Raw genomic sequence first — 12,557 nt, forward strand, 5'->3', positions numbered from 1 at the left:
ACAAACCATTAGTTAGAACTCTAAAGAACAGCAATAAAGTTATTAATTAAAGTGATCTTTTCAAGGCATTATACTTCACAAACCATTAGAAACGTTGTAGCAACAGATCATAGTCCATTACCAAGCAAATGTACTTTCTGGTTGCTCTGGTGAGCAAGTGATGTATTAAACAGATCTAATACTTAACAAATGTGAACTATGCCTCTGTTTTTATTCCACACTAAAAGCTCAGGCTAGAACTCTGTATTTTAAAATCATACCATTCCTTTATTTCCTCCAAGGAGGAATTCACATCTTCTTCATGTTCCATGTCCCCATGGCTCAGAGTTAGTGAGATTTATTTCTCCTTGCTTATTACACAACCCTTTTGTACCATCCTGCTTCTCCCCTGCCGTAAATCCACCCCTCTGTGGCCAGTAGCAGATGTCAGCTCTACCCGTGGGACAGCAAAGGAGCACATGGGACAGCAAAGAAGCACGCTTCATAGAGACTAAAAACATAGAGGGATCAACTGTGCAGCTCCCAACATGAGTCAAATCTGCCTCTGTGCCTGTTTGGCTTTGAAGAAAGAATATATATGCTGTTGAGTGCATATTTGCTCCACCTGGGCATCTCCTGCTGCCAGTACAAGCCCTACTTTTCATTGCCATGGAGCCCAAGTCCTTTCACCATGTTATTGTTTGGTTATGGTTTTTGATGTTTCTGGGCTTACAGCACCTTCTGTCCTTCCCATGTGAATTGCAGAAGGAGGAGAATCACTGTCCCTGACTTGCGGAGGCTGCAAGAACTGGGCCTAAAACTCTCATGGCATTACACAAAAATTAAACTTGTACTTTGTTTTTTAAATCATATTTTCTTCCCTTGACTTACATTTCTGTTTAATTATCTATATTTTCCTTTCTTCTTGCAAACTTCTCTCTCCTCTTTTGATCTAGTTTGGACTTTATCAGTGTGTCTGATCACTGTGGGTGCTGGGGAATATGGCTGTAGTCATGACTTAATTTTGATTAAGTAATGCAGAGCTATAGGGCTTTGTCACTAATATATGGATAATAATTACAACAACAACAATAACAACAATAATAATATAGTTCAGGTTTCATTGCCATAGACTTGTTTTGTTCATCCCCAGAACTAAAAGGCCCTGTAATTGTTTTTATCACAGCTGTGATTAGCTCTCAAACACTTGCAGTAACATCCCCAATTCTCTGAATCCATTTGTAGATCTGCAATGGCTTTTTTCTCTTGGTCTATTGCTGATGACAAATAAGGTATAAATACAAGTCTCAGGAGGTCAAAGACTATTAAAATAACTGATAAGTACTTCTAAATGGAAGTGATGGTAAAGTTGTTCTGAAGACCATTTTTCTCAAGCCCAGGTGACATTACTTTCATGTTCTAGGAACTTACAATTTTTTTCTTTGAAGTAAAAACCTGAGTTCACAAAGTAAGTATATATTGTTCGCTTCAGTTATGCTCTGGCTATACAAAGGTATTTGTGTTTAGAACGTGTGCCAAGTCATGCCATTTTGAATTAGTCTTCAAAGAAGCAAAATTGGTACTTGCTATAACCTTATGATGCTGCTTTCTATAGCAGCCTACACAAGCTCTGAGCAGCAGAACTGGTACAGCATCTGATACTCTTCTGTCCCACTGCCTTAAATCTTCCCATGGCCCAGTTTACTGCCATTTTGCTCTGCTAGCTGGCATATCTCAGGTTACATGGGTGGTGTTAAGGTCAAGAAGCCAAAGAGATAATAGTCTGGTTTTCTGCCTGCTATCTCGAGCAGTCTTCATGAAACCTTTAGGAATATATAATTTTGTCTTCTCCATCTCGTTGTTGAATGTGATTGGAATTAGCAAATTCCAATTTGAAGATGAACAGATGAACCAAAATTATTATGTTGGTCGTATTTTGTTTATTTATTTATTTATTTATTTTGAAAGTAGAAGAAATTACAAGCTGAACAAAATTTCAAACGATAGCCAAACAAAGGTTCACTGAACTCCATCAGTAACTATCAAACCTTTATTCTGGGATCAAATTCATTGCTTTTCGACTGTTTGAAGTTTTTTGCAGAAAGACAAGAAAACTTAAAAGTATTTCTTGGATATTTCAAGAGTACAGTAATACACTCTTTGGTATTAATTAAGCATTTAAAATGTTACGTTTTCTCTCCGTGCTCGGGGAGCGGCGGGGGCGGGACCCGGGGGCTGCGGCCGTGGGAGCCGCCCCGGCCCCGCCCCCGCCCCGCCCCTGCCGCGGTCAGGCCCCGCCCCCAGTCCAGCCCAGGCCCCGCCCCCAGCCCAGCCCAGGCCCCGCCCTCAGGGAGGCGGCGGCCGCGGAGCCAATGGGCGGCCGTGACATGGCGGGAGCCGCGGGCGGGGCGGGTCCGCACAGGGCAGAGGTGGCTGATCCCGCTGCCCATCCCGCATCTGCCGGTCGCGGCCCCCGCAGCCATGGAGCCCTCGCAGGTTGCCATCATCGGCAGGTAAAGCCTCTGGTCGCCCGCGGGCGGGGGCAGAGCCCCAGGGAGGAGGTGCCAGCCCGGCGCGGCGCCTGTAGGACGGATGCCCGCGGCGTGCGAAGGGGCTTGGGCGCCGTCTCCCGGCTCGGCCCGGCCTGCGGGGAGGGGGTTTGGGGACTCGGTGTCGGACACGGCCCTGCCTCAGCTGTCGCCACTGCTGCAGCCGTCGGAGGTGTCAGCGAGCTGCTGGCTCGGGGCAGGCGATGGGTTTTGTCCAGCTGCGGGGGCTCGCTGCTGCTGGATCTCGGGAAGTGGGGGGGATGCACCTGCTTGGCTCTAGAGTGCCTTTGTTTAAGCCCCTGACAGCTCTGTGCTGCTTTAAAACAAACAGCAAACAAACATCTTTACCGAAGTATGTCACCCTTTAGGGCTGAAAGACTGCTGTCCCTTTTCATTGCACTGCATTGCTCTGTGTAAGTGCAGGAGGAGTGGAGAAATACAAGCACAGTTTAATGTCCTGTTCGGCAGCTGTGTCGGGAAACTCCTAAGTTAGTCTTGGACACTCCTGAAGTAATACTGACTTGCCACAAAAGTCAGCAGTATTTCTGGCTTGCGTGGGAATGCATGGTTTCGTCCTCTCATTGAGCTTACCCTAAAGCTCTTTGCTTAAACAAGAATCTGGAGGGGAGAGAAAATATGTGCCAGATAGTACCAGTCCCTTGTGCACCACTGTACCTTGGTGCTGCAAGTGTGGGCTGCAGCAAACTCTGTTAGCAAGACTGCTTGAAGCCTCAGGATGGGAGTTTCAGTGCTGCTGTGTGACACTGACCAAACTGGCTCCTGCTGCTGCTACTCAGAGAAATTTTACTAACACTAGGTGTGTCTGAAGGGTCTGGAGAGTTGGGCTCCTGCCTGCTGTGGCTTCTGTGTGTTATAAATACATGTTATAATATTGGCTTTTGGCAAGTATTAAGATGAATGCTATATGTGTAATGTTAAAATGGCTTTGCTGTAATAGTTGATATATGTGTGTTTGAAATGGCTGCTTAGTTAGGATAACCTCCAGTGAACAGATGATGGGGACCCTGCTGATTATCAACACTCACCTGTAGAAAGAAAGAGCCAAGGCTGAAATTAAAAGGTGATAAGAAGAAAATTAAAGCCACAAGGCAAGAAACATGCATGCTCTAAAAAGGTGGACCCAAGGAGTGGCCATGCCTAAAAGTTCCTGGAAAATATAAACTAGTTAATAGAAAAGTTTGAATATGCATAAAATCTGTGAATATGCATCAAGTTGATGCATATAAGCGCCACAGATTGCATATAGATTTCTATTGATGCAATAGAAATGGTATATGAAGGATGTTTCCAAAATACCTGGTGTGCTCTTGGCAGAGTGCCAAGCACTCAGCTATTTTAACCCTTTGCTTTATTGTCGTTGTCTCCTATTGTCCTTTTTTCTTTTTTTTTATTAAACCTTTTAAAATTTACCAGAACACTGAACATAGTTTTTCACATGTGGCATTACTGCAGGTTTTGCTAGCACCTGCAGAAGTGAGCAGATCTGGTTGTTAATACTTTATCTATCACTGGGCCAAAATGACAGCGTGTCAAAAAGCACTGTCTTGGGGTCAAATATGCCAACATCAGGTTGTAATGATGCTGTCATGTACAATGCAGTAATGGTGCAGGCCTGATACCTACCATGGACTTTGTGTGCTCTGTGGTTCAAAAGAAAAACCCCACAATCCTAAAAACCTGTATTAAAGTGAGAAATTTTTTTGTGCACTTTAAGGAAATTTAATTTAAAAGTGCAGTTTAGAGGGGTTATGCTACTTTGTAAAGATACTGGTGGCTCAGATATGCTTATGTCAGATTGGAGTGATTCAAACGCTTTTATTTTATAAATGCTTGTTAGCCAGGAGGCTACAGTAGCTAGCAAACCTTGACCATTCCTATTCTGTAAGTTTGTTCTGTTGCTTGCCTCAGAACTGATGAATTCTGGGCTTACTACAGAGTAGTTGTTTATTTTTACTTTTAAATGGTAGGTTTTGAGTGAGACCTTACTGTCTGCTTAACAGCACTAAATGCAAAGGTTCACTTTTTTTTGTCCCAGTTATTTCCACTGATTCCTGCTATTTCCTGAAACTTCCTGTTTTAATCATTTTTAAAAATATGTAGTTCAACCAAAGGCTGAGCATGTTCCTGTTTTTTTCTTCCTTCTTTTCTCATCTGCCCTATTACTTTATCTCTGACTTTTGCTCCCCTTTTAATCTTTTATTGATGCCCTAATGGTCTTGAGTTTTTCAGTTGCCAGAGATCAGTAAAGTTTAATGCTGCAAATACAGACCTTGGAAGTGAGAGGAAATGCAAATTTGTAATGTTATGCCATGTAATTATCAAAACCCCCACTGTAGCTGTCATGGATATGGAGTTCTGGTCTTGTCTCTGTTAGGATTTTTTTTCCTAATGTTTTTTGTGATTTCAGGTTATTTAATCTTGTGATACTATGCCTTGGTGCTTCCATTTGAAAAGATTGCTGCCTGCTACACATCTAATGAAGTTAAAACCTGCATTGCTTTAAGAGAGATTATAAAATTGTCCGTTACTACAGATTTCCTCCATGTATTGCTCAGTAATATGATTTCACCGAAAGATGTAGGCAGGCTGTTCCTGTGTATATCCAGCATGATGAAACGCTTCATCTAAAAATAAAGGTAGTGCTAGAGATGCCTAGGTGGAAAAATAGTATCAAAACCAATGCTCAGTTGAGGTTGTTCTTTCCCTTTTCATGTGCTTGTGGTACTTTCTGAATTGCTGAGGACCTGTGACTTCAGTAACTGGGTCCTGGGTTTTTGATCACCTGTGAAGCAGGATCCTGCGCTCTGGGATCAGAGGACTGCTGCCTGTCTTCAGTCTATGAACCAAACAAAAACTTTTTTTTTTTCAATCTCTTTAATATAAATGCATTAACCAACTCCAGGTTAAGATTGTGGCTGACAAAACTGTTGGTGATCAAGTCCAATATGCCAAAGTAATGGTTCCTCCTATTTGAATTCTGCTCTCCTTTTTCTGTTTTGTTTTGAGTTTTTTCTTCCTCATTATTATCAAATATCAAAGAGTCCATGCTCTGGTTTGGTTTTTGCAATGCTTTCAAGATCTCCTTCTCCCTGTTAAATGCTGGTTTATTAATTGGCTGTTTTGGGTGTTTTTTTCCAGTGGACTGATTGGTCGCAGCTGGGCCATGGTGTTTGCTGCTGGAGGCTTCAAAGTGAAACTTTATGATATTGCACAACAGCAGCTAACAAGTGCACTGGAAAATATTCGGTAGGTAACCTGACTGGAAATACCTGGGGTTGGAATGAAACTGTGGGATTTTTGTAATTATGAATGAATAGCCATATCTTGTTATTTCAGGGAGCATAGATTTTAGGCTTTGAAGAAGGCTTTAAATCAGAAGTACAGGTTAAGATCAGAAGATGTTTGCTTCCAAGTGTCACTGACACTTCTAAAGAGAAATTTAATTTTAATTTATTCAGGATCTTAAGTTTTTGGTTTTTTTTTTTAAATAATGCATATCACCTTTCCTAGATAATATCATATCACCTAGGTTATTTATAGGTTGGGTTTAGAGTATATGAACGTAAGAGTTTTTGCACAGAAAGGCAACAAAGACCCTTTCAAAGTGGAGGTAGGTTAAGATGGATTGCTGAGAAGCCCTGCTACAATTCTTAGCATTTTATAATTAGTTTTTAATCTCTTAAACTGGTGTTTTCGAGTCCTAGAAGAACAAGTTGCTAGTGTCATTGATCAGTTATAGTTGAGGTAGGAAACATCTTTAGAAGGAGTGCCAGTTTGAGGGTGTGATCGTGACATCACTCGCACCAGTTGAGTCCAGGAGGCCTCCAGCCCTCTTCTGTTGCTCATGGCACGGTGGCTAAAGCCTCATGCTTCTGGTACTTGGTACTACAAGAGCTACAAGTTCAAGTCTTGCCTGTCTGCTCCCTTCCCCCAGCCTTCTGTGCCAACAAGTTAATTATCTGTTCAGTCACTCTTAACTGGATTTCTTCCAGTATTTCTCTAACCTTCCCTTGAACTGATATAAATCCTTCTGCGGCTTCCTTACCAAAGGACTTTGTGTTGTGCAGATTTACTGCTCACTGTGTGAGGAGCCATTCCCTTGTGTTTGTTTTCAACCTGGCTCCTAAGTAACTTTGATTGACCCCTAGTTCTTGTGTTAGAAGGAACATGTCCTCTTGGTCCTATGCACCCTCTTCTTTCTGGGCCTGAAAATACATCTTTTATCGGCATTTAATGCTGGACTTCAGATGACTTCACAATTAGCATCAACCTAAATGCATCACCTCTCCCTTCATGATGCCTTGGAGTGATATAATGTCAGCTTTTGTGTCAGCTGTATGGGGTGTAAGGTGCACCTGAAAAAAGGTTGTGTGTTGCATCCCAATTGCTTTCTGTAACAAGCCTTAAAGCAAACAAGAGTGACTTCAGGAACCCCTTGTAGATTGATTCAGTTGTTAAGAGTTCAGAAGTTAAACAATATGTGATGTGTAGTGAGATCTGCTTAAAAAGACTTGGTAACAAAAGAGTGGGAAAATCTATCTCCTCTTATTTTTCTTTTCAGCTAGATGTTAGACCAAGTATCTCTGTTGCATCACCTAGATGACACAAACTTCTGCTTTTTTTCAGTTTCTTGGTCTTGGTAGCCACTATGAAATTCTGGATTATTAGGTGGCAGTTTTGTGGTGTTCATTACTAAAGCCATCACTTGCCCCAGATTTTTTCTAAAGCAGGATGAGGATGTTAGCCTTCCAAGGTTTTCAGCTTGAGAACATGAAGCATAGAATGTCACATGTAATAGGATAAAGTGCTATTTGAGTGGGTCTGTACTGTCATGTGCCTGCATGTGTTCTCCTGTAGTAGTTCACCGAATCACTGAATGGGTAGTGTTGGAAGGGAGCACTGGAGATCATCCCATCCAACCTCCCTGCTCAAGCAGCATTTTCTAAAGCTCCTTGTATCTAGGCAGCTTTTGAATAGCCCCAGGAAAGAGACCCTACAATCTCTCTGGGCAAGCTGTTCCAGTGTTTAGTTACTCTCACAGTAAAGAAGCTCTTCCTCTTGTTCAGGTGGAACTTGCTGTCTTCCGGTTTCTGCCTGTTGCCTCATCCTATTGCTTGGCACCACTGAGAAGAGCCTGGATATATTTGTTGAAACCCACCTTTCAGATGCTTATTAGACATTGTTGAGGTCCCCTGTGTTGTCTCTTCTCAAGGCTGAACAGGCCCAACTCCATCAGCCTTTTCTTGTAGGAGAGATGCTCTGGCACCTTAATCATCTTCATAACCCTCTGCTGGACCCCCTCCAGGAGCTCTGTGTCTTTGTCCATGTACTGAGGAGCCCAGAACTGGACACAGCACTCCAGATGTGGCCTCACCAGGGCAGAGTAGAAGATCAGGATCTCCTCCCTCAGCCCGCTGGCACTGCTCTTCCTAGTGCACCTCAGGATCCCACTGGCCTTGGTCACATGGACACTGCTGGCTCATGGACAGCTTGCTGTCCACCAGGCCCCTCAGGTCCTTCTCTGCAGAGCAGCTTTGCAGCAGGTCAGCCCCAGCCTGTGCTGGTGCCTGGGGTTATTCCTCCTCAGAGCAGAACTCCACATTTGCCTTTGTTGAATTCCAGTTCTTCTCTGCCCATCTCTCCAGCCATCGAGGTCCTTCTGAAGGGCTGCACTGACCTCTGGTATCGGCCATTCCTCCCAGTTTAGTATCATCAGTGAAGTTGCTGAGGAGGCACCTGCTCCTTCATCCAAGTCATTGATAAGTTCAAGGCAAGTTCAGCTGAGTTCAAGGCAGGTTTTGCCTTTTACATAAGATGTTCTTAACTTATAATTAACTTGTGTATTTTGGTTATTGTAACACTAGTTAAAAAGCCTAGTTTCAGGAAAACAGTTTTTATGACAAGAATATAAGCTACACAGTTTCTTCAACCACTATTTTAATGAGTGTATCTATCAAAATATGATCAAACTTCTCTGCACTCATTTCATAGCACACAACCTGCAGTAAATCACAAGGAGTTATTGATGTGATACTTATGTAAGAAGAGTTGGAGCTTGAGCAGGTAATGTGTGTGCACAAGAGAGCAGCAAGGGAATGATTGTCTGATAGCTGGTGAATGGTTCTGTAAATTTGATGTGGTTTGCTTTCCTTTTTCCCTCCAAATAGCAAATATTTTTAGGGAAGTTTTTAGACTTAGGGGTTTTGTGGTTTACTTTGTCGTAGTATTGGAACATATTTATTCCACTCTAGTCTGCAGCCCACAAACTTCTAGTGTATGGAGGTACTACTTATTAGGGAGAAACTAAAGTGTACAGATGACCATTTGCAGTTCCCTTTTCCAATTAAAACTGGGATTTGAGTAGTAAGCAACTCACTTTACTTCTAAAGGAGATGATACTTCTTTGATGGCAGATATGAATCTTAATTATGTTGTTGCTCTTTAATCTGTTGATCTATAACTCATTGCCTTTTATATAAATTCAGAATATCTCAGAGTCTGCTCTAATGGAACAACATTTTGTTCTGCTGAAGACACAAACTGATGAACACCCTTATTCCACACTGGACCTGCTGAATGGATGCTTTAGTAGCCTGCCTTGGGAAATGTAATTTTTCATATCCAGCATGCTTTTTTTCTGCATCGGTGTGATTCTGGTTTGAATGCAAGGTTGCTAAATTTTGAAACTACGAGACTTAGAAAAACAAGTAGTATCCTATTCCTCAAAGTAGTCCTAAAACATAGGATGCAGAAATGCTTTAGTGCATGCCCCTCTGCCAAAAAATAATTTTTTTCTTGTAATATGTAAACTTTTCCAAGTATACAATACTGTGCTGTTGTTCTCAACATAATTATTTTGCTGATAAAGATTGATTAATTACCTAGCTTACTGGCTTAGTCTTCTGGTCTGTCTTATGTACTGCTTTGTTGTATTGGTACTGTATATATCAAGGGCAAAATGCAGCTTGGCTTAGTCATTCTTTGATAGTTTTATGTATCTCCTTTGAGGGGAGAACTTCTAACTAGATGATTCTTTTCAGAACACAGTTCCATATTGAGTTCCTTAATATCTCCACAGTGAGATATTAAGTTTGTGCTAAATTGTCGGCTTGATTCTACCTTTTATATCTGCCCGCCCACCATGCCCAAAAATTAACTGCAATTAAGTAACCAGGCAAAACTGCTTTACTTGCAGAACTAACTAGAGAACATATTGATAGGCTTTGGAAGGGGATAGACTCCACCTTTACAAAGGTTCTGTCTGACTGAGTTGAAAACATCTCCAAAAGGAAATGTTGTCTTTTCACCTCATTCCTCTGTGGTAGCCAGTCCCCTGGGCAGCTGGAATATACGATTTCAATAAGGGTGGTTTGTGTAATTACTAAGGTTGTGTTTTGAGGACAGTTATGGTGCTCACATTTGTTTGGTATGCAGAGTAACAGGTTGTCTGTCCAAGGGTTTGATGAGATCTCCTTTCCTGAAAACTTTCAAGCTAGGCCACACAAAACCTACTTGGTCTGTTCTGACTCAGGCTAAATATATGGGACTGGCAATGCTTTGGTTTGTTGGTTTGTTTTTGCCATGCCAACTACCCTTTCCTTTATCAGATAGCATTAGATGGTAGTGCTTTGACTGGTGAATAGTTCTAGTCTTTGTGCAACAGCAGCTGGCTGAACTTGTGAAGAACAGGGCTGGTGTTTTCTTCTCTTCCTTCCCTTCTTGTTAGTGTGGGCAATATAGTAATGATTAAGCAGTCTTAATTCTAGTAAGTATTTGCTGGTTGTAATAGTATCTGCTGAATACAACTGCTAAGTAGTGGCTGTGGATAAAGGTAAAGCAAGTGGGGTGTGAACAAGATGAGTTAAGTGTTAGCATTGCTTTCAGGATCCTTCTGTAAAGACTTTTAGAGTAGGTTTTCCTGCTCTAAAAGTCCCATAGATTGGATACCTTATCCTGAAGCAAATACTAGTCCAGTTCCCAGAATAGTGCAGACAGGTTCAACAGTAAAAATCTGGAGGTATGTGAAGCATAAGCTGAAAGAGGAAGTAGTATTTTCTTATGGATGTAAGTTCTTCATTCTTCAAAGACCTTACAGGTATTGAGTGGAACTCTCTGCACTACGCACACAATGCAGCTGCAGAGTGAAGCTGTGGACATGGCTGCAATGATTGCAGCGTCATCCTAGGGTCATCCTAGGGATGATCCCCTAAAAATTTAAACTGTCTTCATTAAAAAGTCATCCAGTAGAGGTCAGTGGTGCACTGCTGTATGTACAAACCTTTGTGTCTTAACGCAAGGTAGGTATCAGGGAGCGCTGGTTTCCCACAGTTCTGTAGCAATCTAATACGCCGTGGGAATATAAAGATAGTTTAGCGTTTAAAAGACTAAAATTTATTTATGGAACAAAACAACCAGAATGGCAATAAGTAGATTGGCAAAAGGTGCAAAAAATGAAAATTTCCCAGGAGGGAAAGCCAAAATTAAGGTAAGGCAAATATTTCCTACTCCCATGTTTTAACTGACTTAAATGCATGGGTAACATGAAGATTGGTTATGTTAAAAAGAATGGTTTTTGTTTAGGAGAAAAAAAAAAAAAATCAATCCAGCCTCAAATTCCAAAGATGAAGATGGTGGTTTTGAAGGTTAACTAAGAAATGGTATTCTGAGTGCACAGTGTATTGTTAGTGGTTTATGACAAAAAAGCAGAAATGTGGGATGGTTGTCAATGGCAGAGGAGAAAAGATATGAAATAGGAAGTGGATGCTGCAAGCTTCTGTAAGAGCTTGGGGAAGAAAAATAGAAGCTAGATCTGTTAGTCTATGACTCTAGCTTTCTTTGAATCCCTCAGTCACCAGTTATGTACTGTAATTTTGGATGACCTGGGAGGATGAAACAAATGTAGTGTTGCAATGAGAGTGAACAAGAACTTCACCCTCTTCTTCAAAGAAGGAAGTAATTCCCATATGATCTCTTCAAATGTAACTTTTTTGTTGTTTTTGTTTTGTGTGTGTTTTTAGTTTGGTTTGCGGTTTTTTAAGCATATGAGCAAGAGTATGTTGGATCTGGGCAAGAGCAGCTGGGAAATGAACTTCTAATGAATGGATAGTAAAGACCTTTTGAAATATTCATCTTGCCTCACAGGGGGTGAGGGAGCCAAAAGTTTTGATTCTCTGGCTTAGGGCACCTGTTTCTTTCCACCTTTTTAGTGCTAGGCACCATAAGTGTTGGATGAAGTTTCTGCCTAGCACGCTGTATATTCCTTGGGAGAGGAAGATCCCTGTTTCCTATTCTTTGCCATAAATTGCTTAAGAAGTAGAAGTCTGTGCTTTTCAGCCATCCATTTGGTGTGTCCTTAATTAAGCTGTTAGGAAGAATAAAGGATTTTTTTTTTCCCCTGCTGCTATTCATTAGGTCAATTTCCTCATGTCTTAACAAGGATGAGCAGTTTTTTCTGAATAATAACCAAAGGCTCAGAAGAGTTCTGTCTTGATGAAACTGATGAAAACTGAACCAATTTAACCATGATAAGGACTACATCAAAGAGCTTCAGGTTGATTATGATCAGACAGTTAAATTCCACCTAATTTCTGTGGCCATCGTTCCTCTAAGTGGCTTATAATGGTTTTGAAAAATGGCTTTCTTGTTCTGTATGTTTGAGGACTTCGAACTGGAGAGAACTTTTCTGAAGAAGTCCAATCCCAGCCATTCATTTTAAGTTTAGTAACTATTTGAATTTTTTGACACTTGTTCTATAGTCATTAAGAAAAACCCAAAATGTAGTGGCATGGTTTTTAGAAAGGACTCTTGTCTGTATCAAATGTATTTATTTATTTATTTCTATACTGGTAAAGAGGTGCTCCTACAGTGAGGCTTTGTAGCAAAAGAGCTGTTTGTAAAACTAGATTAAATATATTAAAGGGACCTTGCTTCCCATTAAATATGAGCAAAAAAAACCTCTTTCTGGTTGTACACCAGTTAAAACAAATTTGAAGTGGTGACAATCTTGCA

At 41.3% G+C, this 12,557-nt stretch overlaps 1 protein-coding gene across 1 annotated transcript in view; it reads left to right on the plus strand.

The window, feature by feature from the left end:
- Positions 1-2,310: 2,310 nt before the first annotated feature.
- Positions 2,311-12,557, plus strand: part of CRYL1 (crystallin lambda 1) — a 50,365-nt gene continuing 40,118 nt past the window's right edge. The window contains exons 1-2 of the mRNA XM_086881893.1: positions 2,311-2,492; positions 5,688-5,795. Of these exons, the coding sequence (XP_086738019.1) occupies positions 2,461-2,492; positions 5,688-5,795 (140 nt within the window). The 5' untranslated portion in view covers positions 2,311-2,460. The remainder of the gene's footprint in view (positions 2,493-5,687; positions 5,796-12,557) is intronic.

Source organism: Cyanistes caeruleus, chromosome 3 (assembly GCF_971803275.1).
Source record: "Cyanistes caeruleus chromosome 3, bCyaCae1.hap1.1, whole genome shotgun sequence".
Taxonomy (NCBI): Eukaryota; Metazoa; Chordata; class Aves; order Passeriformes; family Paridae; genus Cyanistes; species Cyanistes caeruleus.